This window comes from Delphinus delphis, chromosome 14, assembly GCF_949987515.2.
Source record: "Delphinus delphis chromosome 14, mDelDel1.2, whole genome shotgun sequence".
Taxonomy (NCBI): domain Eukaryota; kingdom Metazoa; phylum Chordata; class Mammalia; order Artiodactyla; family Delphinidae; genus Delphinus; species Delphinus delphis.
The window spans coordinates 57076365-57100007 of NC_082696.1; the positions used below are offsets into that span (position 1 = coordinate 57076365).

At 41.5% G+C, this 23643-nt stretch overlaps 1 protein-coding gene across 1 annotated transcript in view; it reads left to right on the top strand.

Moving 5' to 3' along the window:
• SIM1 (SIM bHLH transcription factor 1) overlaps positions 1-23643 on the top strand; it is a 65904-nt gene that overhangs the window by 13529 nt on the left and 28732 nt on the right. Inside the window, exons 4-8 of the mRNA XM_060030593.1 lie at positions 46-154; positions 289-374; positions 1096-1295; positions 1495-1601; positions 2227-2374. Coding sequence (XP_059886576.1) covers positions 46-154; positions 289-374; positions 1096-1295; positions 1495-1601; positions 2227-2374 — 650 coding nt within the window. The remainder of the gene's footprint in view (positions 1-45; positions 155-288; positions 375-1095; positions 1296-1494; positions 1602-2226; positions 2375-23643) is intronic.

A 23643-nucleotide genomic window follows, 5' to 3' on the forward strand; every position in this document is an offset into this window, starting at 1 on the left:
GGGCATCCCACCTCCTCGGAGACGGTGATACCCCCCTCTTTACAGGTAGAGCTGACCGGGAACAGCATTTACGAATACATCCACCCTGCGGACCACGACGAGATGACGGCGGTGCTCACTGCCCACCAGCCCTACCACTCTCACTTCGTCCAGGGTAAGGCGGACGCGCGCCGGCGACACTCCGGCCCATCGCAGCCCCTGGTAGCTCTTCCTCCGTTAGCCGTGGCAGGGACATGGCGCCGCGCCGCCGGCCTCACGTCCTGCGCCTCCGTCCGCTCCTCTCTCCAGAGTACGAGATCGAGCGCTCCTTCTTCCTGAGGATGAAGTGCGTCTTGGCCAAGAGGAACGCGGGCCTCACCTGCGGCGGCTACAAGGTGCGTGGCTGAGAGGGGAGATCCACGCCCCGTGGCGGCCGCGGCCACCGAGCCTGGTGCAGGTGAACGGGGCAGGACCAGAGGCGCGTGCGGCGGCGTGGGAGGGAGGTTCAGGCCGCCGGGACCACAGTGCCCCGCACGCGTCACAGCGCCGGGCACACCGCCAGGGCCATTAAACTTCGCGAACACCTGGGGACTACGTTTTAAGATTGCGTACGTCTCACTGGGGCCGGGTGCTGCCTGGCCGCTGGGGGTCTTAACCTGGGGCACGCAATGGGCCTTAGGGGTGTGTAAAGCGTCTGAAACTGTCGGTAACTTCGGTGGATTCGTAGAGTTTACTCACAGCGTCAGATTCTGCCCCCTCCCCTGCCAGAGGTTAAGAACCAGCGCTTTAGCTGGAATCCAAGTTTTTCTTGCTTAATAAGCACTAAACATGATCAGAATGCAGGTTCCAGGGCCCCACTTTGCGATCCGGATGCATTAGGGTTGGCCGGGCTCAGGCCTCTGCATTTTCCTCAGCTCCCAAGTGAGTTCACTGGGGCAGTACAGTCGTTCCCTTGAGACACGTTGGAGCCCCAATAACTTTGGACACTTCAATGCGCGGGCGTGGCCCACAGGCGTTTGTGGCCGAGGAGAGTCTCCAGATGTTTCAGTCCCTTCGCCCCCTTTCTGGATGTTTCCTGGCTGTGGCTGAGTCTCCCGCCCTCGCCGTCCGCCTCAGGTCATTCACTGCAGCGGCTACCTGAAGATCCGCCAGTACAGCCTGGACATGTCCCCCTTCGACGGCTGCTACCAGAACGTGGGCCTGGTGGCCGTGGGCCACTCGCTGCCTCCCAGCGCCGTCACGGAGATCAAGCTGCACAGCAACATGTTCATGTTCCGCGCCAGCCTGGACATGAAGCTCATCTTCCTGGACTCCAGGTGGGCAGTCAGGGCGGGAAGGGGTCACCCCTAGAGGGAGGGCGGCCCCCACTCAGTCACCGAGAGCTCCTCGTCTACCTTGTGAGCCCATTTTGCAGATGAGGCGACTGACAGGGCCCTGCGAAGTGAGGGTGGGCACCCAGCGCTGAGGCGGCTGTCGAGGGTTCCGCGCTCATCCCGCCGGGGTTGCTCTCCGCAGAGTGGCGGAGCTGACGGGGTACGAGCCTCAGGACCTGATTGAGAAGACCCTGTACCACCACGTGCACGGCTGCGACACCTTCCACCTGCGCTGCGCCCACCACCTGCGTAAGGCGCCACGCTGCCCGGCCCGGGGCGGAGGACGGTGGGGGGAGGGGTGGGGGATGGTTGGAGAGGCCCTGCGGGCGCCTGCCCCAGCACCGGTCCCACTTCATTTCCCTCCTCATCCGCGGGCCCTCACACAGGCCGAGGGAGAGCCTCTGAGTTTCTGAGTGAGGTTCTCCCAGGAGGGGTCTTGTTCTCCTATTGATAGCCGCCCCCCTCCCCCACCAAGATGGAAGCGGAAACCGAGGCTCGGCCGCTTGGCTCACGCGCGTTGACTCGCTTCAGCTTTGGATACAGCTTTGCTTTGAGTTTAATCTCCGAGACAGGGAACGTGAGCATCGGAGTTGAGCGGCCCAGACCTTCCGTAGGTAGAACATCGAGTGCCGGGAATCCCCCAACTTTAAGTGTTGCCCTCCTTGCTAACCGTGAGGGACCCAAGCACTCGATGCAAATGAACAGGACAGTCGGTTCATTTGGGAACGTTCTAACCAGAACGTTCTCTCCCTCCTGCCCTGGGAGCAGTTATCAGGGCTCACGGGGGACCCGCCCTCCCACCGACAGGGATTACATTTGGACCGGTTCAGGAGCGGGTCCGTTCACCATCAGCTGCCTTGTGTCTTTCCATCAGTGCTGGTAAAGGGGCAGGTGACCACCAAATACTACCGGTTCCTGGCGAAGCACGGCGGCTGGGTGTGGGTGCAGAGCTATGCGACCATCGTGCACAACAGCCGCTCGTCCAGGCCGCACTGTATCGTCAGCGTCAACTATGTCCTCACGTGAGTGCAAGTCTGGGACCCCTTTGCCCACTGCAGGCGACCCTGGTTTCCACGAGGGTGCAGGTGGTGGGCACGGCCGTGTTAGGCGAGACTGGGGTCCGCGGGGACGCCGGTTTTGACCCTGAGCGCCGGCTGAGGGGCAGCTCCAGCACTTTCGCCGCTATGAAGAGACTTTCTTACGTTCTAGAGAAAGATTTAGGACTTTTCCCATCCACAGTCCATATTTGCTTTCTACTCTCTCTCTTTTAACCTTTTAATCTAACTCTGCATTAAATAAAACAATGCGGCAGGAAAGAGAGAGAGAGGAGGGTCCCACGTACGGAGCCGTTTATAGTTAATAAACAGGACATCTGTTTCACTTTTTCAAAGCTGGGTTTGAAGTTCTTAATTTTAACCAGAGTCTCCAATCAAAGTTAAGAGTTCTGAGAGAGTGATTCCTTCCTTGAACCACAAAGGGGGTTTAAGTGACCAGGAGGGTCTAACTTTAACCTCCAGAAAGCAAAGGGATCCGACCTGAGCTAAGACTGCAAGTCTTGGCAGGCGCCCAGGCCCGGCTTGTTGTGCAGCATCCTCGCTGCGTGAGGAGCCGGCCTCGCGGTGCCACCTGCGGGCGCGGCTGGCTGGGCGGCCTCGGTGGCTGCATTGGAGCCTTACTCTTTCTAGAAACAATAATCATTTCTGGTTAGCGGTGTGGCCCTGCAGGCTGACCACGTGTCCTGGTGTGCCCCTCGTGAAGAAAGCACGTTCTGTGTAATGTTTGTGAAAATAAAATTGCTTGGGGTTGAAGCCTTTATGAAGAACCCTTTTGTGTGCAGAGTTACCTTTTTCTTTTTTCTTTTTGGTAGAGGTTGAAATTCTTGTGATTTTAGGTTACCTCAGCAGTTATTTACTTTGGAAGCATTGACACACCAGGGCACTTAGTAGAAATGCTATTTTGACATTAGGAAGTTGGTTAAAGGGTGCTATTTGGAATAAGACTGTACTATTGGCCATGAGGAGTAGATTCATTTCACGTTCTTTTAAATTAACAAATTAAAAATGTAGTAGTTGGAAATATTATGCTTGGCAATAAGATTATTTACTCTGTGCCCTGTTTAATAAGAAAATTTAATTCAGTAGGCTTGGAAAATGAATTTGGTTTAAATGAGGATTCAGTATTCAAGAATAATAGCTGGTTACTAAGAAGAAACGTTTTATTTCTTTCCTTTTAGTAAGTGGTATTAAAACAAATACTGTTAGGTTCTTGTAATAGCAAGAGAGCTGTGGATTTTAACAGAGAGCAGAAAACATACCAGTATTTGGGGTACCATGAAACAAAACCATCTATTTTATGAATGCAGTTTTTCATATTGTTAAAATAAACGTAAGAGAAAATGGCAAAACATAATTCATAAAATAAGCCACTTTGTGGAGTAGAAGTATTAAAGAGTGAAAAATTATGTCTGCTCACCATGGAAAGGAAACGGACATTCTTTAAGAAGGTGCTTTGTATGTCTGAGACATCATGAGCATTATACATACACTCTGTTCTATGGTGGGTGCCTGTGGTTATAATCATTTTTTATCAAACAGCGGGTATATAGTCACACAGCCCCATATAAATGATCAGAATGCAAGTTAGACCTCCCAATGGGTAAACTTAATTTATGTTTAGAGTCATTTTGAAATATTGTGTTTTGTTTTCCAGGGGATAAGTGTACTTTCTTTCTTCTGTTGACTCTGTCATTCTTCACTCTACACACTCCTTCAGAGCTGCAGGATTAGGCTCCCAACTCTACATCAGATTAAAAAGATGTAATGAGGATAAATGATTTACAGAGGGAAAAATAACATCGCACACATTTTTCTGAATGTTTTATACCTCTGAATGAAAGTAGAAATAAACACACAGAAGCACACAAGATGAAAAGCTGAAATTGATTACCCTTTTATGAGGCTCAGCTCCAATTCTTTGTATAAAAATTCTTAGGACAATTTTTATAGCTGCAAATGTGGAAACTGCCTTAGATGGAATGTCATCAAGTGGCTCTGTGTGTGTTGACAAGATTTTCATAATGAACAGGTTGCAGTTTGTTTGATGTGTATATCACACATCTGGCTGGAAGTTACTAATTTACATTGTCTTAGCAAATTAAATAGATGGCTATTGATTCTCTATGGTAGCAGTGAACTACCACATACATTTGTTTCAGGGCTAGTTCTCTATGAAGCCTGAGAATGATAAGTGAATTCTTTCCAAATACACCACCTCAAACAATATACTTAAAACCACAAGCCCCCCCAAATAACTTGACAGGCCAGATGTTTTCCAAATTTAGACAGTTTAATAGCATACTTTGTGAAGGGGTTTTCATGTCATGAAAGTAGAGAGAATGTTAAGTAGTCATTGGTCCAATGAAGGTGTGGCATTTTGGTGGAAGCTACATTCATCAGAAACTCATTTTTTTTTTAATTGGACAAATCTGGGAATTTATTTGAAGTATATTTTTAAAAATTCATTTTGAAATAATTTTATACTTTTGGAAAAGATGTAAGACAGTATAAAGCACCCCTGTATAGCCTTCACCCAGATTTTCACCAGTGGTTAGCATTCTGCCACTATGCTTTGGCGTTCCCAATCTCTCCCTTCCCTCCCTTTCCCCCTCCAAATATATACACATGTACATATACATGCACAAATATTACTATCTTTTTAATGAACTATTTGAGAGTAAGTACAGCCATCATGCTCTTTTACCCCTAAAAGCTGAAGTGTGTGTTTCCTAAGAACAGGGACATTCACTCATATAACCACAGTAGAATTATGAAAAGCAAGAACTTTAACACAAATATAATACTATTATCCAATATACATACCTTATTCAAATTTCTCCAGTTGTCTCAATAATGTCCTTTGTAGAAAAACTTCTATTTTTTTTTAAGGTCCAGGATCCAATCCAGGATCACACATTGCATTCAGCTTTCTGTTTCGCTAAGTCTCTTTTAGCTAGAACATTTCCTCATGCCATTTTTGTTTTTCATGAAAGTGACCATTTTAAAGGGCACAGGCCCACTATTCTATACACTGTCCTAGAAACTCATTTTTCTAAGTTCCTGGTGGTAAATTTATTGTTGAAGTTAAAATATGCCTAGAAAAATTAGTCATTATTATCTAACAAAAGCAATGATGAATAGAAATGTTCAGTAACCTTGTTTTAATAAGCGGCTGCGACAGTGATTGTAGGAATTTTAGAGGCAGGTGGTGTTTTTACTGGCTTTTGTCTGACCACTGTACAAAATGTTGGTGTTCTGGAAATCTGGAGAAGAAAGGGAGAAGACATTATGATTAAATTTAAAATTTTTTCTTAGTTTTTCTCTGGGTCCTTGAGGTTCACTGAAACTTGTATAGCTCTTCATTAAAACTCGCCCCCCGGAAAAAAAACCCCAAAACAGGAAAAAAAAAAAAAAAAAGCTGACCAGCTCGTGACTTTCTATAAGACACACATACCCTTTTAGCTTAAAAAAAAAAAAAAACTTTCTTATAAACTTTGAGTGCCCACAGGGTTTGAAATAAGTGTTAAGTATGACAGGCCCTGCTCCCTGATTATTTTCAAGAGGAGAGGTGAATGGAGCTAGTGTCTAGTAACAGTGAATGTGGGGAAAGTCCGGAAAGTATGGAGAGTGAAAGAGAGCATAGTGTGTAAAACCAAAGTAATTTTCTTGAATTTGTATGTCCTCGAGTTTGTTTAATTAGTAGTGTTAGTTATTCATAGCCAGTTCAGATGGAAAACATTAGTACTTAATGTGAAGAAGATTGAAAATGTGGAACACCCAATAAACTGTGAAAAGTAATTTCTAGAAAAATGAACAGTCTTGCTTCTCTTTATGTTTTAATAATTAAACTTTTAAAATCTACTTTTAAGGATCAACCAGTAAGGTGTAACAATCTCATTTTAAAATATTTTAAAACATAAATTTTTCAAACATACAAAAAAGTTGAAAGAATAGTACAATGAATATCCATATACACATCATCTATAATACAAGCCATATTTGCTTTCTCTCTCTTCCTATATGTATGTCTATTTGTATATACATTTTTTTCCTCCACTGAATCATCTTAAAGTAAGCTACAGACATCATGATACATCATCCTTAAATAACGTTCTCCTACATAGCCACTGTACGTTTATTACGGCACATTTTAAGTGTTCAAATTACTGTGTGTAGAAGGTTGCAAAAATATACATGAGATCTAGTTTACTGATGCCATTAAAGACAATCAGCCACTGAAATTCATCAAGTACTCACTGATGCGTGACCTCATTTAGGATGACTGATAGACAGTATTTTGTGAGGGGACTTCTGTAGGATATAGTAGTAAATGTTAGTGTATTTTAAACTAGACTTCTAATGAGAATTGTAAGCTAATACAATTCTGATATTTCGCTTGGAAAGTAAGAGAGAAGATTTTCAGAGTAATTTGGTAATTTTGGAATCAGATACATTTAATATCTTCAACCATTTTTTTGTTGTTATTGTTGTTGGTAAAGAAGCCTTCTTTGTTTATTTCCTAAGTTTAGAGTAGAACGGTGTTTCAGTGGAAAATCTCACATGCTGTTTTAGAGTGATTCACTGAACATATAGAAGAAAGTAATTTTGTTTCTTACAGTTTCTATCTCAGTGTTACAGAAAGCAGAACAAGTAGACACAATTTACATTAGTGGTCTATATAACACTTGCTACCTACTGAATAATCCTTTGAATTTGTAGAAAAGTTAGGGCAAATGCCAAAGGAGACATACTTCCTTCATAGAAAAGAAAAAAAAAAAGACGGTGTCTACACTGTAATTATTGCAGGTCCCATAATTTTTGTTCTTCTTTGCATAAAACCACTGTAGTTCTCACAATTTAAAAGGGTTTTTAAGTGTTAACATATTCTGTGAATATAAACCCTTACGTATCCTTACCATAAAGCAGCAGACATTAAAATATGCTCATATAAGTTTGCCTTTCAAGTGTGTTAATAGTGCTGAGCTAATTTGAGCACTTAAATTTAAAAAAAATTTAATTAATTTAAAGACCCCGTGATATTATTGCTCTTACTACTAGGAAACTTTAGAAAATGATTTTTAAAAACTTGACCAATAATTTGAGTAGTTATAAAAATGGACTTTATTTTTCTGGCTTTTGTAGCAAAACCACCCTTTTCTATTACAAGTAATGTCAAATGAAGCACCTTTTGACTTAGCAATCTACACCAAAATATGAAATAATTTATTCTCGTGCCTCAGATCGATGGAGCACGCATTGCATAGATTTAATGTTTTTGATCATGAAAAATAATAATCATGTACCAATGTATACCCATAAATTAGGTTTGATCCCTAATTGTGTTGAATTATTATTAGGATAATATTGAACATCAAAGCCCCTGTTGTCCTTTTCAAATGATCTTTTATGTAACTGAATGGTCATAGAAACAAATTGAAAACACATTTGTATAGACAGTAATTTATAACAACCAAAGCTATTAATAGTAATTAATAATAATTTTATAACTACCAAAACACTTTATTAAAGGAAAGGACTGGGACATTTAGTCTATTTTACAGTACCTAATACCAGTACTCACTTAAATAATCTTATCCTTCATACACTTTTCACTAGTTGTAATTTTTTTAATCGAAATGATCTGTATTTAGTTTTGAATTTCTCATTTATACTCAACATTTTCCCTCTATGCTGAATACATATTTCTTTTAAAGCGCTGCCACATTCATTGCTTAATTTGCTCTTTTGACATCTCTGTACAGTGGTTGGGGCCAGGATCACACTCCCCATTTTCTAGGTGAGGAAGCTGAGGTCAGATCTGCTGAGTAAGTAGTGAAGCCAGGGTTAAAGCCTGGAATGTCAACTGTATTCCCCAGTTCTCTGTATGGTGATGGTGGGGGAGAAAATGTCTGGGAGAGAGGAATGGCTTTAAATGAGTAAGGCCTGTAGTGTCAGGCCACCCAGCTTCTGGATAGGCTTTTCACCTGGTCTCACGATGGAACATTAAAACGCTGCCTCTGTGTTGCTGCTTCACAACTATGTTCAGGTATTGACAATTGAGGGGGTTAAATTAGCAGTGCTACCTTCTCAATGACATTCAATTAAGAATGTATCTTTTTTTTTCTCCTTTAAGGGCATTTTCACTGTGTAAGAAAAAATGTGGCCTGCAAACATTTTAGTTTTTTATTGAATTGCTTGCCTTTAGATTACCCAGATACAATATTGCTATTACTAATTATTTCTTTTCTGCAACCAGATTTAACATTTTATGTTCTGGTTAAACAAAAGTCAGTGAATTGGCAAACCAAGTCATCCTTTTTTTTATCACATGAGACACCAAATTACCTCCTGTGGTGGCAAGCTATTTGAGAGAGAGAGAGAGAGAGACAGAGAGAGAGAGAGAGAGTGTTTCTGGGGGTCAGCACTGGCCCTTTTCTGTTTTTGAAGGATAATGGCAGAAAAGGTTGTCCCCTGGGGACTGTGTTCAGGGGCTGGGGATGGAGAGCTTCCCAGCATGCTCTGAGCGGGTGTGTCATCCTCTGCCCCTTTGGCAGCGCTGCTGCCTGGCTGCTTCCCCTTCCGCAGGCCCCTCTGGCTTCCACTCCTTCCTTTGTTGTTACCCTGACCTGGATGGCACTGACTCACAAGACCTCCCCTTTACTTCCTGGGTGGAGGCCACTTGGTGCTTACTAAATGACCAGACTGACCACTCTTCTCTGGCTGTTGGGAGGAGAAGGGTTCTGATCTTTGAGTCACATCGTGGAAAAACATGGATCATTACATTTGAAGGCAGGGATTCATCCATGTTATTGTGAATGGATGGACAAATTCAAATAAGGCTTTACTGGAACTCCGGAGAAACATGTTTTTGTCTTTTGACTTAGTGTGGTCATGAGGCAAATGCTGTTATGTTTGGTACAAGATGTGTGTGTGTGGAGGTGGGTGGATTATGCATACCTTTTTTTTTTTAAATTGAAGCATAGTTGATTTACGTTTTTTGGATTATGCATATCTTGATAATTTAGTAAAAGGCTGCTACTTCCTTCCACTTATCCAGTGCTTTCCTCTCTGTTTTCTGTTCTCATTGGCTTGTGACATCTTTCTAGATGAGCAGGCAGTGATAGAAGACTCATTTGGGTTGAAGTGCTGGTGTCTGTGTTTAAGCCATCATGCAAAAAGGATTGGTTGGAGTTTAGATGGAACCTGGAAATACCCGAGTGCCTATGGGTGGAGGGATTTAACATTCTGCCTTGTCTGAAGGAGTAACTTCCCATCTCCTTTCCCCCTGCTGCAGGCATCCCAAGGTCCAGAGAGCTGGCAGTGGGGAGAGGTGATCCATGGTGAGGGCAGGGCTAAGGGCCATGAGAGAGGAACTTGCTTTTGTTGGGCACTGACAACGTTAGGGGTCTGGCTGAGTCTGGGCCATCTGTTTACCATCTGTGACTTTTACTCTGGGAAGTTATATTGCACTAGGATCGTGATTTTGTTTTTTTAAAAGCACAGTATCATTCGAAGCAAACTGCAAGGGGAAGGCGTGGGCTTTGGTGTCAGATGGATCCAGGTTCAAATATGCGTTGCTGCATAATAGCTGTGAGACTTTGAGCACAGCTCTACACCGTTGACCCTCTGTTTTCCCATCTGTGAAATGGAGACATTTGCATACACTTTTTAAGGACCGAGGGGGGATTAAATAAGATACTGTACGTATAGCACAGTACCTGGCAGAGAGCAGATGCTCAAAATATCTTAACTGTTGTTACTAGCTCTTGCCAAATATGTGACTTCAACTGAAATACTTTGGAAGGAGATGAATAATTCCCTCTTTAACTTGGATTTCAGGATCCTCGAATCCACAAATTTAAGTGTTTATTTTCTTTCCCCTCCCCAGTCCTTCCATTCACACCCCTCCAAGCATTGTGCTCTTTGTGTGTGGTGGCTTCTATAGTTTGATTAGGGTCACCCTGTTTTTCACTGGTGTCACTGTATGCTCTAGAGGGAGCTGAGATTTCTGCTTGGATGGAGGTAAGCCAGCATTTACCAAGTGCCTTATTTGTGCCAGGCAAGCTAGAAGGTGCCTTACAGGGTGAAATGGTGTTTACAAGGAAAAAGAGGGTTCTAAGAAACTAAGCTTTTATCAAATTTCTGAGGTTAATTTTGTTGGAACCAGTGTTTTGTCAATTTTACCAAGTCAGTAATTATAATTTAAAGTGAATAAAACCTGTGACAGTGGCATTTTTGATGATCAGTGGAGGCTTTTGTATGTTCCCTATCTCTCTACATGGACTGGGTATGGCTATCTCACCAGTGTTTTACAGAGGATGGCAGATTGCAATGATTTATTGCATGTATACATGAAACAGAAGTCTTGGCTTCTGTTGAGTAGTTTACAATTTAGTTGACAAAATAAAAGAGTTTCATTTAAATATTTAAGAACTCAGATTAGTCTAGTTTGAAATGATATGGTACACTTGCACTATTTGCTAAGGGCACAGAATTCAAAGGAGCTTTAAATGAAGGTGGAGGTGTCAGGGAAGGAGTAGAATTTTAAGGGTTGGACAGAAGTGGAATCTTTTGAGATGAAACAATGACTTCCACACATTTGTCCCATTGTTCTTTTTCCATAAGTATTTCTGTGACAGTCACTCTTCAAATTCGATTCAGCTGTGCTTGTCTCACTGCTCTTGTCTAAGCTGGGTTTCTCCCTTTTTTTTTTTTTTGTGGTACGCGGGCCTCTCACTGTTGCGGCCTCTCCTGTTGCGGAGCACAGGCTCCGGACGCGCAGGCTCAGCGGCCATGGCTCACGGGCCCAGCAGCTCCGTGGCATGTGGGATCTTCCTGGTCCGGGGCACGAACCCGTGTCCCCTGCATCGGCAGGCGGACTCTCAACAACTGCACCACCAGGGAAGCCCAAAGCTGGGTTTCTTTCTGTCTCTACCTTTTTACCTGAACTTTTTTTGTTGGAACTCAGCGTGTTCCATCAGGATTGGAAACTATTTTCCCCAAAGCTTGTACCTTTCCCAAATGAGTACTAGTATATCTTCAACATGTTCATTTGACTTTAATAATGAATATATATATTTTTAGCATCCAGGCATAGGACATAGTTTTTAAAGTTTTAAGGGATGTCAGTATTCTGAATTGAACTTAAAATCTTATTGAAATGAATACACAGTGGCGCCACAGTGGTATAATGGTTGTATTTAAAAAATTATTTGTAGGAAGTAAATGTGAGATATACATTAGGACAACAAACAGAAGCAGAATGGAGGAGAGGGAGGTGCAGAGAAGCTATGTGGCCAGCTCCAGATTTGCAGAACCGGAAGGCCTCCCCAGTGCGGCGTTTGACATTGTAATCCTACTACTAGAATATGATGCAGCCTAACCCCCAGGCTTCTTACTTAGATGTTTCAAACTCTGATAACTATAGGGACATTTTACAAGATATTTGAAAAATGTGTTATGAAATGAGATATCACTACATTTTATCATGCAATATCATATTAGTTAAGGGTTTGGGCTCTGGGTCTGTTGCCTATTTAAATCCCAGTGCTGCCACTAACTCTGTGATTGTGGGCAAATTGCCTAACTTCACTGCCTTTTTTTTAATCTGTAAAATGAGGGTAATAATTATATCTACCTCATAGAGTCATTGTGAACATTACATGGATAATGTGTGGGGTTCTTGGCACTGTGCCTGATTACAAAGTAACATGGGATAAGTGTAAATTATTAGGGTGATTATTTCAGTGAAATTAAATAGAATAATTTTTGGCCTGCCAGTAAACGCAGAATAAATGTCTGTGAGTCTTTGGGCTGAAGGAGGGAAAGCACAAGTCTTCAGAAGGCTGAGGGTTGCCCAAGAATAAGTCACCAAACATTCTGAGGCATCTGGAAAGGACTGTGAGACCATCCTTCAGTTGGTTAGTGCTAATAGGTCTTTAAGTATTTATAAATGATTTATTGAGCACCTATTATGTGTCAGGCACAGTGCTAGGTTCTGAGGACATCGAAATGAACAAGACAATATCTGAAGGAAAAAGAAGTAAGCACAAGTCCAAGCTATAGCCTACCTTGATTTCTCCATAGATTTACTGATGACTGAGATTCCTTCCTGGAGGGAAGTGCTTCCATCCACAATAAGAAGGAAGAGGGCCCAAAGTACCTTGGGACTGTTAGGGCGCCCTTGGGGAATAAGCTTGCAGGGGCAGTCAGACTCCCCTCTGGTTAGATGGTGGGGAGGGAGCGGATGCAGTGAGAGGAGCCGGGCCTCTGGAGAGAGGGGGGTGTGTGTGTGTGTGTGTGTGTGTGTGTGTGTGTGTGTGTGTGTGTGTGTGTATGGAGATCATGATTGGCAGCAAGGTAACCGATTGCAGGCTAAGAAGTCCAATTTTAATTCTCACAAGGATATTACCCAGGGCAGGTCCTGTGTATCTCATTACCTGAGCCAGAGAGAGAGAGCAATTGTGCCCAGGTTGACTTTTGTCCTGTTGGAATGATGTTGAGAGTAGATTTTTGTTCTGCTTTGACTGTGATTTTTGAATATTTTGTGGGGCTGACTTCTAATAGGGTTAAGCATCTCAGCAAATTTTAAATTGAAGAATCTCTCTAGAGTCAAAATAGTCTTTGCCGATTTATTACATTTTTAGGAAGTGTTGCTAATTATTTTAGGTTAATGTAATTAAACTTTTCTTTTGTAAAGGGAAATTCCCAGGCATTGCTGCTGCCTTGCCCCGGAGAGACTGGAAGATGGTTGTCAGCTCCAAGCTGAAGGAGGGGTGGGAAGGTGCTCTTGTTTGTTGCCAAGCTTAGAAAGGTTGGGGAATAAGAAGGACTCGCATTTGAGCGGTGGTTATTTTGTGCCAGAGGCTCAGAGAGGCCAAGTGACTTAGCCAATATAACACAGCTCAAGAGAAAGCATACCACCCCAGGGCCCAGACTCTAGAGCCCGTCCAACTTCCTATTTGGTATGCTGTTTTTAAGCTGGTAACATTGTACTAGGGTGAACCATATGAAATTGCCATTTCTGTATATTGAAATAGTCCAAAATTGGCAATTTTATGATTACACCTATTGCTCAGGAAGTAATAGGATGTTTTGCAGAGATTTTACCAAGGTCTATGGATAGTTCACTCTCTTGTTCAATATGGGGTCTCCATTGCTTCCCAGAACCAGTCAGCTGCTATGCAGTATGCTCACTTCCAGGCCCCAGCCCATCTCCCCTCCACCAGTTTAAGCACCAACGGTCATGACATGTTCACAAAACAGCAGTCCAGAAGCATCACCTGTAGACCATTATTTTATTCAGAACATCTAATATTTTACCAGGATTCAAATGCAAGCTGCTGTCTTTACTAGAAGGATATCTTTCCTTTGATTGATTGCTAAATAGATAGAGCTTGTGAAAGGATCTCTTTTTTTTTTCCCTGGGATTTCTTGTTCAAACAGAATTTGTTGTATCCACATCAGTAAAGCCGTGCTAATATGGGCTGCTGGCCAGATCGTGGAAATAGCCTCATTATGTTGAACTGGATGTCATAATGGTACCCATTAAAGTGGGATTCTCTCTGTGTTTGTACTTTTAAATCCAAGTCCCTTGCCACTTTTTACATCTCTCTGAGAATAGCAACATTCTCTAGCAATGCAATCTGAGAATGTGCTGGCTCTCTCCTCCTACTATTGAAAACCACGATAAAAATAGAATCCTGGTTTCAGAACATTCTTAGGGGTTTGTGGCTTGCTTCTGCTCCTCGGTCATTCATTTCACTCTCTGCGCTTGTGATGACTGTAATGTGTTCTGGTGGCTGAAGGTAAGGACCCACGAGATTTACTTCTTTCAACACTCCCATTAATTGATATCGGTGTCCAAATATACGACAGGAAAAGAGCAGCATTTTTTTTCCTCCAGAACACAGACCTACTAGAGAATGGACTTGAGGATATGGGGAGGGGGAAGGGTAAGCTGTGACAAAGTGAGAGAGTGGCATGGACGTATATACACTACCAAACGTAAAATAGATAGCTAGTGGGAAGCAGCCGCATAGCACAGGGAGATCAGCTCGGTGCTTTGTGACCACCTAGAGGGGTGGGAGGGAGACGCAAGAGGGAAGAGAGATGGGAACATATGTATATGTGTAACTGATTCACTTTGTTATAAAGCAGAAACTAACACACCACTGTAAAGCAATTATACTCCAATAAAGATGTAAAAAAAAAAAGCCATTAAGAGACTAGTAATGTCACAGCTTTTCTATTAGCTGTTGAAATCTTGCTACAGTCCTGGCAAAGTGAAGTATTTGTTGTGCTGGATTTGGGTAATGGACCCCTGCAGGGTTACAGCTCAGAAATGCTGGAAGGATGAAGCCCACAAAAGGGAGGGCAGAGTGGGTGTCAATCTCATTCCTGCAATTAAAGCAGTTCAAGAAATAGCAAAGTGCAGGGTGGTATTTATTGTGAGGGTTAATTGAAAACCAGGGGAAAATATTTAGAGACGCTACATGGCATTTCACATTGTAATCACTTTTCTATTTGTGTCTCATCTTGTTGACTCAATAGGACCTTCATTATAAACAAATTTCTATCATTAGAATTAGCTTAATTTCTGTGACTGTAATTAAGAGGATGGTAAGAAATGTTGTAGAGCCTAGTCCTCTCTACTGAAAACTGGGCGTGTTTCTTGCATTTGCTCCGCAAGTATTTCCCCAGTGTCTACCACATGCCAAGCTCTGTGGTAGGACTCTGGTATGACCAAGACAGACAAGGTTCCTACCCTCATGGAGCAAAAATTTTAGTGGGAAGAAAAAAATTTAGTGGGAAGAAATTTACTTTTATAAACAAGTAAATATGTTGTATAATGTCAGGAAATGAGGGGGAAAAAATTAAGGGAAAAAGAGATAGAAGTGGTCAGGGAAGTCCTCTCTGAGGACTCTTAAATGAAGGGAGGGAGGCAGCCATACCAAGACCTGCAGGGAGAATATTTCCAGCAGTGGGAAGCAAGTGCAAAGGTCCTGAGGTGGCAATCAGCTTGACAAGTTGACAAATGGAGGAGGTCACTATGGCTGGAGCAGAGAAAGAGAGAGGAAGAGCAGAAAAAGAGGATGCTAGAATAGGCAGAGTCAGATCATATTGGGTCTCAAAGGCTTTGGGAAGCCATTGGAGAGTTTTGAGCCAAAGGCATGGCATGACGTAATTTAAGCTTTGAAAGGATCGTCTGGATGATGTGGAGAGTAGGCTTTGGGGTGGGTGATGGGAAGAAGCAGGGAGACCAGTTAGGAAATGATTGTAATTGCCTAGATGAGGGAAGATGATGGCTTGAAAGAGGGAGGTTGTGGTGAAGGATCAGATTCAGGATGTTTTGAAGGTAGACCAATGGGGTTTGCAGATGGACTGGATATGAGTTGTGAAAACAATAGGAGTCAAGAGCAGCACCTAGGTTTTTAGTCTGAGCAACTTGAGTGAATCATGGGAAGAAGCAGATTTGTAGGAAAGGGCAGCAATCAAGGGTTGTGTGTGGACATGTTTAGTTTGAGATACCTGTTATTCATCAGAGTGGAAACACCAGGTAGGCAGTTGGATCTGGGTGTCTTGGAGTGAGGAGGTCTCAGCTGAAGATGAGGGTCATCAGCATATGGAATCTAAAGCCAGTGGAGGGGCTGAGGTCACTAGGGAGTGGGTGTTAATAGAGAAGCAGCCTGAAGACCAAGCCCTACAGCTCTGAGTGGCTTGGGGTCTGCAGGAATGGGAAATGCCCAAGAGGAGGCTTGAAAGGAAGCAAACAGTCAGGGATGGGAATTGTTTGGTGAAATATATGCAGTCAGGGCAGGCCCTGGGGAACATGTGAATTTTGTCTTTGGAATGTTCCCTCCCTTTTCAGTGGTTTTCCATCTTCTCTGTGGTGCCCTTTCTTTCAACGGATTCTTTTAGTTTCTCTCATCCCTGATAACAACTGCTCTAGTTCTCAAAGCGTGGTCCCCTGACTGGTAGCGTCAGCACCATCCAGGAGCTTGTTAAAAATGCAAATTGTGGGCTCTATCCTAGACCTACAAATGAGAAACTCTAAAGAGTGGAGCCCAGCAAGCTGTGTTTTAATACATTTTTCATGTGCTTCTGATGCATGCTGAAATTTGAGAATCACTGCTCTAGAGAAAGAAGCTTATAAACTGAATCAATGAAGGATAATAGATGAGGCTTACCCTATTATCCTTTTCTGAGCCATCTGTCTAAAGCCAAAGAAATAAATGTCTAACAACAGATATTGAGCATCAACCACTAGACCAGTCTTGAGACATATTCACGGGAGCCAAGGAAACATCTCCAGCCCTAAAGATAATAAAAGCAGGCACCTGTCTTTAGTAGTAGGCTGTATTTATAACTATATATTCTGTATAGTATTATACAAGCTCTCTGACTCCAAATATGGGGACAATGAAAAATTTGGTATTTCAGTGGGCAATTCAGAATCTCTAGCAACAATTCAGAACTTATTTTGTTAAAACACAGCTTATTTACCAGGCAATTTAAAATATCTGAATACCAAGACATATAATAATAATGATAATAAAACATTTGTTGAATTGTGAATTCTTATTCATAAAATACATCTCAAATTTATTTTAGCTGTTTAAATAATAGAGTGTAATGTATATTTAGTTAAGCATTACAGTAGTAAGGACTTAAGGAGATTAGAAATAAATGAATCCAATTAAAGAACACATCTGTGAGATTTGATATGTCCTAGGTATGAATGAACTGTTTGCACAGCAACTGTAAAGAAACCGTTAAATGATTAACTATCTAGAAGAGGTTTAATCAAGAATAAATGCTATAGGACACATTTTAAAATATTTAAGTTAAACAGATGAAGACTTTGTGCATTTGAAAACATCGCATCATGCCATCATTTTTTGCTGCATCTTTTCCCAGGGAGTTCGAAGACTGAGGTTCAACTTTTCTGTGATCTGCAGACATGTCAGGGCCTTGTGTTGTGTAGGAAAGGGCAGCGCTTCCAACAGTGCCATGAGGTTTGGCTTTGCGGGGCCTCCTCACACACTGTGGGGAATTGGGGGACCCTGAGATCTTGTGGATAGGATCCCAGTGTTGGGGAAAGATTATTTCTTCGCGATTACAGGTATTTTTCTGTTCCTGGAGTTTGTGTGGAGTTGAAAACAGGAGGTGTGCCCTTTCACCCTCTCTGCCAGAGGATTGTAGGGTTTAGGAATCAGCTTTGTAAGGGTCAGAAGAACTATGTGAGAAAGCTATTCCTGTGAGAATAGAACCTCAGCCAAATATAAGGTGTTAGGTGATGGATTCCCCCATCGCATATCTATCTTAAACATAGGCAGGGTTTTAAAGAGAACATATATTTGAAAAACATCAGCTTAATAATTGACAGTGAAAGTGAGAGGGATGGACAGAGAGGGTGGAGAGGTGAGACAGAATGCAAAGAGGGGGCCAGAAAAACATGTGTGCATTTTATTTTCTATTTGTGAAAAATTTTAAATGTAAGAAAAACTTGGTTGATATTAATATCATTTTTTACTTTCTTTATATTTGGCTTTTTTTTCTCCTCCAGAAGTGGGCTAAAATTAGGGATTCTCCTGGGAAAGGAGACCGACCATTTTTAATTTATGCCTTTGATGAAAGAGGCAGCACATTTTGCATTTAATTTATTCGAATCTAACTTTTAAAGTCCACCTCAAGAAAATAAGACACAGCACAGCTATAAGATCAATAGGATTTGGAACTTAGACCAGGAAGATTCACAAACATACCTAAAACTTTAGTAGCTAGATATAGAATGAATTCTGAACGTAAAAAACTAAGTTCCTCAGAACAAGAAATGTGGCCCCAAAGTAGGGTTTATGCCATTTAAACAATGACAAATATGTCATCTATAACTCATATGAAACTAAATTGTTTTAAGAAGCTCTGTGGCAAGACTTTCTGTTTTTCAGTTATAAGTAATATTTTAAGTTATAGTCTCCAAAGAAGGAAACATAAAGTCCTATAGTTCACTTGAAAGCCTTCAGAGACAGATAATTCTGTCAGGTAGGAAGGGTGGAAAATAGATCAGAAAGAAAGTGAAATGTACAGGCACTAAGAGAGCATAAAGTCATTTGGACATTTAAAAATTATAAATGGTGTGCATGAGAAGTTGAACCTATGGGAAAAGAAGTTTAGTAGTGCTTTCTCTCTTTGTAATTTAACATTCACAAAGAAGAAACCCTGGATATATAAGGAAAAGAAATTGGGGAACCATTTCACAATGAGGTAGGAGTGCCTGAAATTTGCCTCAATTAGTGTTTCTTTTTCAATAATTTTTTTTCTGATTATAAAAGTCATACATGTTTATTACAGAAAAAACTAAAATAATGTGGAATGGTATAAAGAGAACGTAAAGAACATCGTTAATTTATTTTCCAGAACTCCTCTGTTAACATTTTAGTTTTTTGCCTCCCACTATGGTACATGCATATACATGCCTATACAGTACATGTTGATTTAAAAAGAGAAAATTTTTCACATTGTCAATAGTATTTTTCACATTCTTAGAGTAAAAAAAAATGAATGACTGCATAGTATTTTATCACATTAGTAGGCCATAATTAAGTAATGCTTCTATTGTTGGTTCCTCCTATTTGTGTATAATTAAATACAAGAAATTATGCTGATAAACACCCTTGTATATAGACTTTTGATACTCATCTCTGATTATTTTCATAAGATATATTCCTAGAGGTGGAATTACTGGATTTAAGGTATGAACATTCCTAAGACTCTTGGTAAACATTGCTAGTTCACTGTCTTAGCAGTAGTATATAGAAATACCCATTTATTTCACCTTGCCTTCATTGAGATTTATTGTCATTTAAAAAATCTTTGCCAATTTGAAAGGCAAGAATGACATCTGGTAGCTGCCTTAATTCACACAGGTTACTAGTAGTGAGGCAAAGCCTTAAAAAAATTATTTCCTAGCAATTTGTGCACTGCTTACATCCTTTTCATGTTTTTCTGTTGCAGAGATATTGTATTCATTAGTGATTTTTAGAAGCGTTTCTCTGGATGTTTAAAGCACTATTCCTACTCACCCCTTCATTACAACTGTAATGGTTCCAAAGACATGGTTGAGGATGAAATTAATTTAGTATTCTAGTTTGCCTAAATATCACATATGCCATGCCTGAATTATAACTTGATAAAAAATAAGTGCATTTAATGGATATACATACCACTGAAACGGTAGCATATGATTTGTTTCTTTGACTTAAGATCTCACAGAATTTCAGAATGATGATTATTAATTATAATCTGGGAATTTAAGAATCCCTCACATAAACTTGCTTACTTAGCAGATATTTCTTTCTTATTTATGTAGAAAAGTTTGCCAGTTTTTTGAATTTTTGGTCATTCGGATTGGAGTAGAATAACAGTTTATTGCAATGAGAATTATTTTGTTAATCACTTGCAAGTGAGCGTCTGTTCTCTGTAAGATATTTGTGCTAGACAGTAAACAGAGACTACTAGAAGAGAAGGAATTTAAGATATGCCATTCACTGTGAGACAGATTTACAAGTGCCAAATGAGGGTGGGACAGTGACTGGTAGAGGAGCTCAGAGGAGGGAGCAGGGAGAGATCACTATGGCCAATGGGGAGAAGGGAACAAAGTCAGATGCAATATGGTGACCGGTCTGGATTGAACTATATTTCAACTTGTGTCGTGGGTTTGTATGAAAGTGTTACACTATCCCTGTTGTGAGGATGGTTGGTCTTGCCACATCTTACATTATAGTTTTTGACTTACTTTTTGGTTGTTGTTGTTTGTTTACATCCCTGTCTTTCCTTCTTGAAATCACAATGTGATAGTAAACCTCATTCACTATCATGTAATACTTACTCTCACATACGAGAAGGGTAAGTCATCCCTTACCCTTGTGAGGCCATCCACTCCATAGCATGTTGGATGAAACCTACAAAATGGAGGAGAAAGAGGTTTCTAGGCAATGTTTATGGAAACCCCAAGACTTTTGGGGAACTACTAAAATCACCAAATCAAATGGAGAAAACCACAAGGGGCAAACACAAATCCACTTATTAGTATGAGACTATTACATTTAGTATTAGTATGAGACTATTACTAAGGGTAATAGTCTCATATTAGTATGAGACTATTACATTTCCAAGGGTGCCTTAGCCTAATTTCCCAGCAGATTGTCTAAGTCTGTGAGCCCCTCACAGTATGGAATCCTCCTTATCAGATACCTCTGCTGGGCTCTGTGGGGGCCTGAAAATGAAACAGAAAGTAGGTCTCTCTGCTGCAGAGGTCTACCCAGTGGCCAGGCAGCAACTCTGCCAGAATAAAAAGAAGGTCATGCACTTCGTGTAACAGTGACTCTAGAATCCAATTAAAAAGTTTAGTATAAGGCACAGTCATTCCTACTTAATCCGATCACGGTTTAATGCAATCCTTTTCTTATTTCAGTCAGCGCCTTTGGAGCCAAATCAATTGTATGTCTTTGTTTCCACGTTTTCCTCGGTAATTTGATCACCTTCAGCCATTAAAAAACAACAAAAAAAGCTCAATTGGGAAATCTGGCAACATCTTTTACGAATTGCCACATAACATAAAGTCAACAAACTCCAGAACGGCCAGCTCCAAAACAGACATGACAGAAACCAAAAATTCAGTGGAAACAAAAGCAGAAAAGGGTAAGGCAGAGCTGAAGAGGGAAATTCTTGCAAAGAGTCTTGACTCAGCATGAGCTGATCAAATACTGTTGATTACTTCTCTGTATAATCATCCCAACTCGCTTGAAGGCCGTACATATGTTGGTGCTGCTGTTGGCATCATGGATGCCAGTCTCCCAGTCAAAATGCTAGACATAATATTGATGCATTTCTCTGAAGCGGACAGTACCTTTCAGCAGCGAAGACACCTTTCATTTGCTTTGCAAGGGCATCACAGTGAGCTTCCCATTTGGCAATTTGGCATTTACCTTGTGAGTGGTCATGGAATATTGCTTAAGGAAAGGCTGAGAAGGCCAATGATGCAAAAATAGCCCCTTTTATTCTATTGGAATTTGAGTAATTCCAAATATGTACATGCCTATTATAAAGTTTAGAGTAGACTCAGATGGTTAATTCTGCAAATTGAATGATTTCTGACTGTCCATAATGGAATAAGAGGATTACTTTGGTCTGTGTAAATATGGGTGAGATTGACAAGCTGCAAGTCCTAGTGATTGCAAATTACCCATTTCACATAGCTTTCAGAGCCTAGGTACCTGAGGATGTCTGTGGCGCTGGTACAAGTCATTAAAAAGAGAACCAAAGAAAAGTAAATTGAAAAATATGCCAAATGGCATATGTCAGTTCCTCTTTCAATATGCCAGTCATATCTGGGAGAACAGCGTGAGCTGCTCTTGAGAGGGTTACCTATGGGGTCCTTAACGTGGTCTATGAGGCACTTCTCAAGAAAGCTTGAGCAGGGCTGAGTCCTTCCTTTATTAAAGTCACCTAAGTCAAGCTCCTCACCATTCTCATTTCAGAGTCTAAGTTCTGTGCACCCACGTATTTTATTTTGTCCCACTCCACAGGGAAGCACTGAACGGCTTTACTAGGCATACACCTAACTTTGAGGATGTGTGTGTATACCAGAATACACCTCACTAGGGGAAGGGGGAGAGGTAGAGCCAGACTCTTCTTTGTGTCTGAGTTTGGAGGAGGGAAATGGAACTCAGTAATGTGATTCCCATCAGCATCTAGACCTTTAATCTATACAAATGAAATACTCAATTTAATAGAATTCTGAAAGTAAAACAAATGCTTTGTTCTCAGTGAATCTGCCATGCAGAGTTGCTCTTGGCAGTACATCAACCGTACTTGAAATGTCTTTAAGTGGGTATTTTTTTATTGTGCTTTTCATCCTAACACATCTTTTGAGCTGTTAGAGTCTCGAACAGAGAAACAGGAAGGCCAAGCTCCTCTCCGAATGCCAGGTCTGTTTTGCTCTATGGTCTTCATTTGCTGACTTAGCAATAAAGAACTTAATGAACTTAATAAATATGTTGGCCACACTACAATACAGTTTAGAAGCTAAAAAGGAACAGAGCAAACGAAAATGAGTTTGAGATAGAAAGGAAAGAAATACAGCATAGGGAAGTGTTTGTAATGAAAGGTATTACAGTTGCTACCAAAGTGAAACTATCGCTTTGGGGAAATCAGCTGCCAAAAAGTGCCATCGAGGGTGGAAGTGAAGAAATAATACTATTTATTGAGCATTTACTATGTTCTAGGTACTGGGCTATAAGCTTTCCACATAATATTTCATCTGAACCTCAGCACATCCCTGTGAATTTTTTTTTTTTTTTTTTTGCGGTACACGGGCCTCTTGCTGTTGTGGCCTCTCCCCTTGCGGAGCACAGGCTCCGGAAGCGCAGGCTCAGCAGCCGTGGCCCACGGGCCCAGCAGCTCCGCGGCATGTGGGATCCTCCCAGACCGGGGCACAAACCCATGTCCCCTGAATCGGCAGGTGGACTCTCAACCACTGCGCCACCAGGGAAGCCCACATCCCTGTGAATTTTAAAGAGGAAATTAAAGTCTAGACAGGTTATCACACAGTAAGAGGCTCAAACTGTGATCTACCTGACTTCATGATCTACTGCTTAATTTTGGCAGATTTGTTTTTGTATTTTTTGGTGCACCAGAACATTAATATTTTAACTGGTGTATCCAAAGTATAACTCTTTTTGTATTTATTAGCTTTTTCATGTGTATATGTAGAAATTAAAAGCATTTACTGGCTTTCGAATTTTATTTAGGCCTATTTAATTTGGAGTGTTTTCTTCATTGGAAACTATGCAAAAATTTTGGAGAGACTTTTTCAGTAGTTGAAATGCATACTCTGGGGTCTGATAGTGTGCAAGAGAAAAGTGAATCCTTGTTTACTCTCTGCTTGTAGCCATGAAGTCTCTGTGCTGAAATGTTGCATTAAGAATGAGTCGACAAAAATGATTTGACCAGTTTTCAGGGGTGCATGATTTTTGCTGTCAGTCTTAGGGACTGGATGGATACTCTGCTGCCCAGCAGACAGAAGTACATTTGACACAGAAGATGGTCAAGGATGGGGGCTCTACCTCCTGTCAGAGCCTAGCTTGCTCACTGTCATATCCATGTGATCTCAGGGCCAGGTGGGTCTGGGGACTCACAGCCCACAAGGGTCTTTTTCCCCAGAGAAAGGCTTT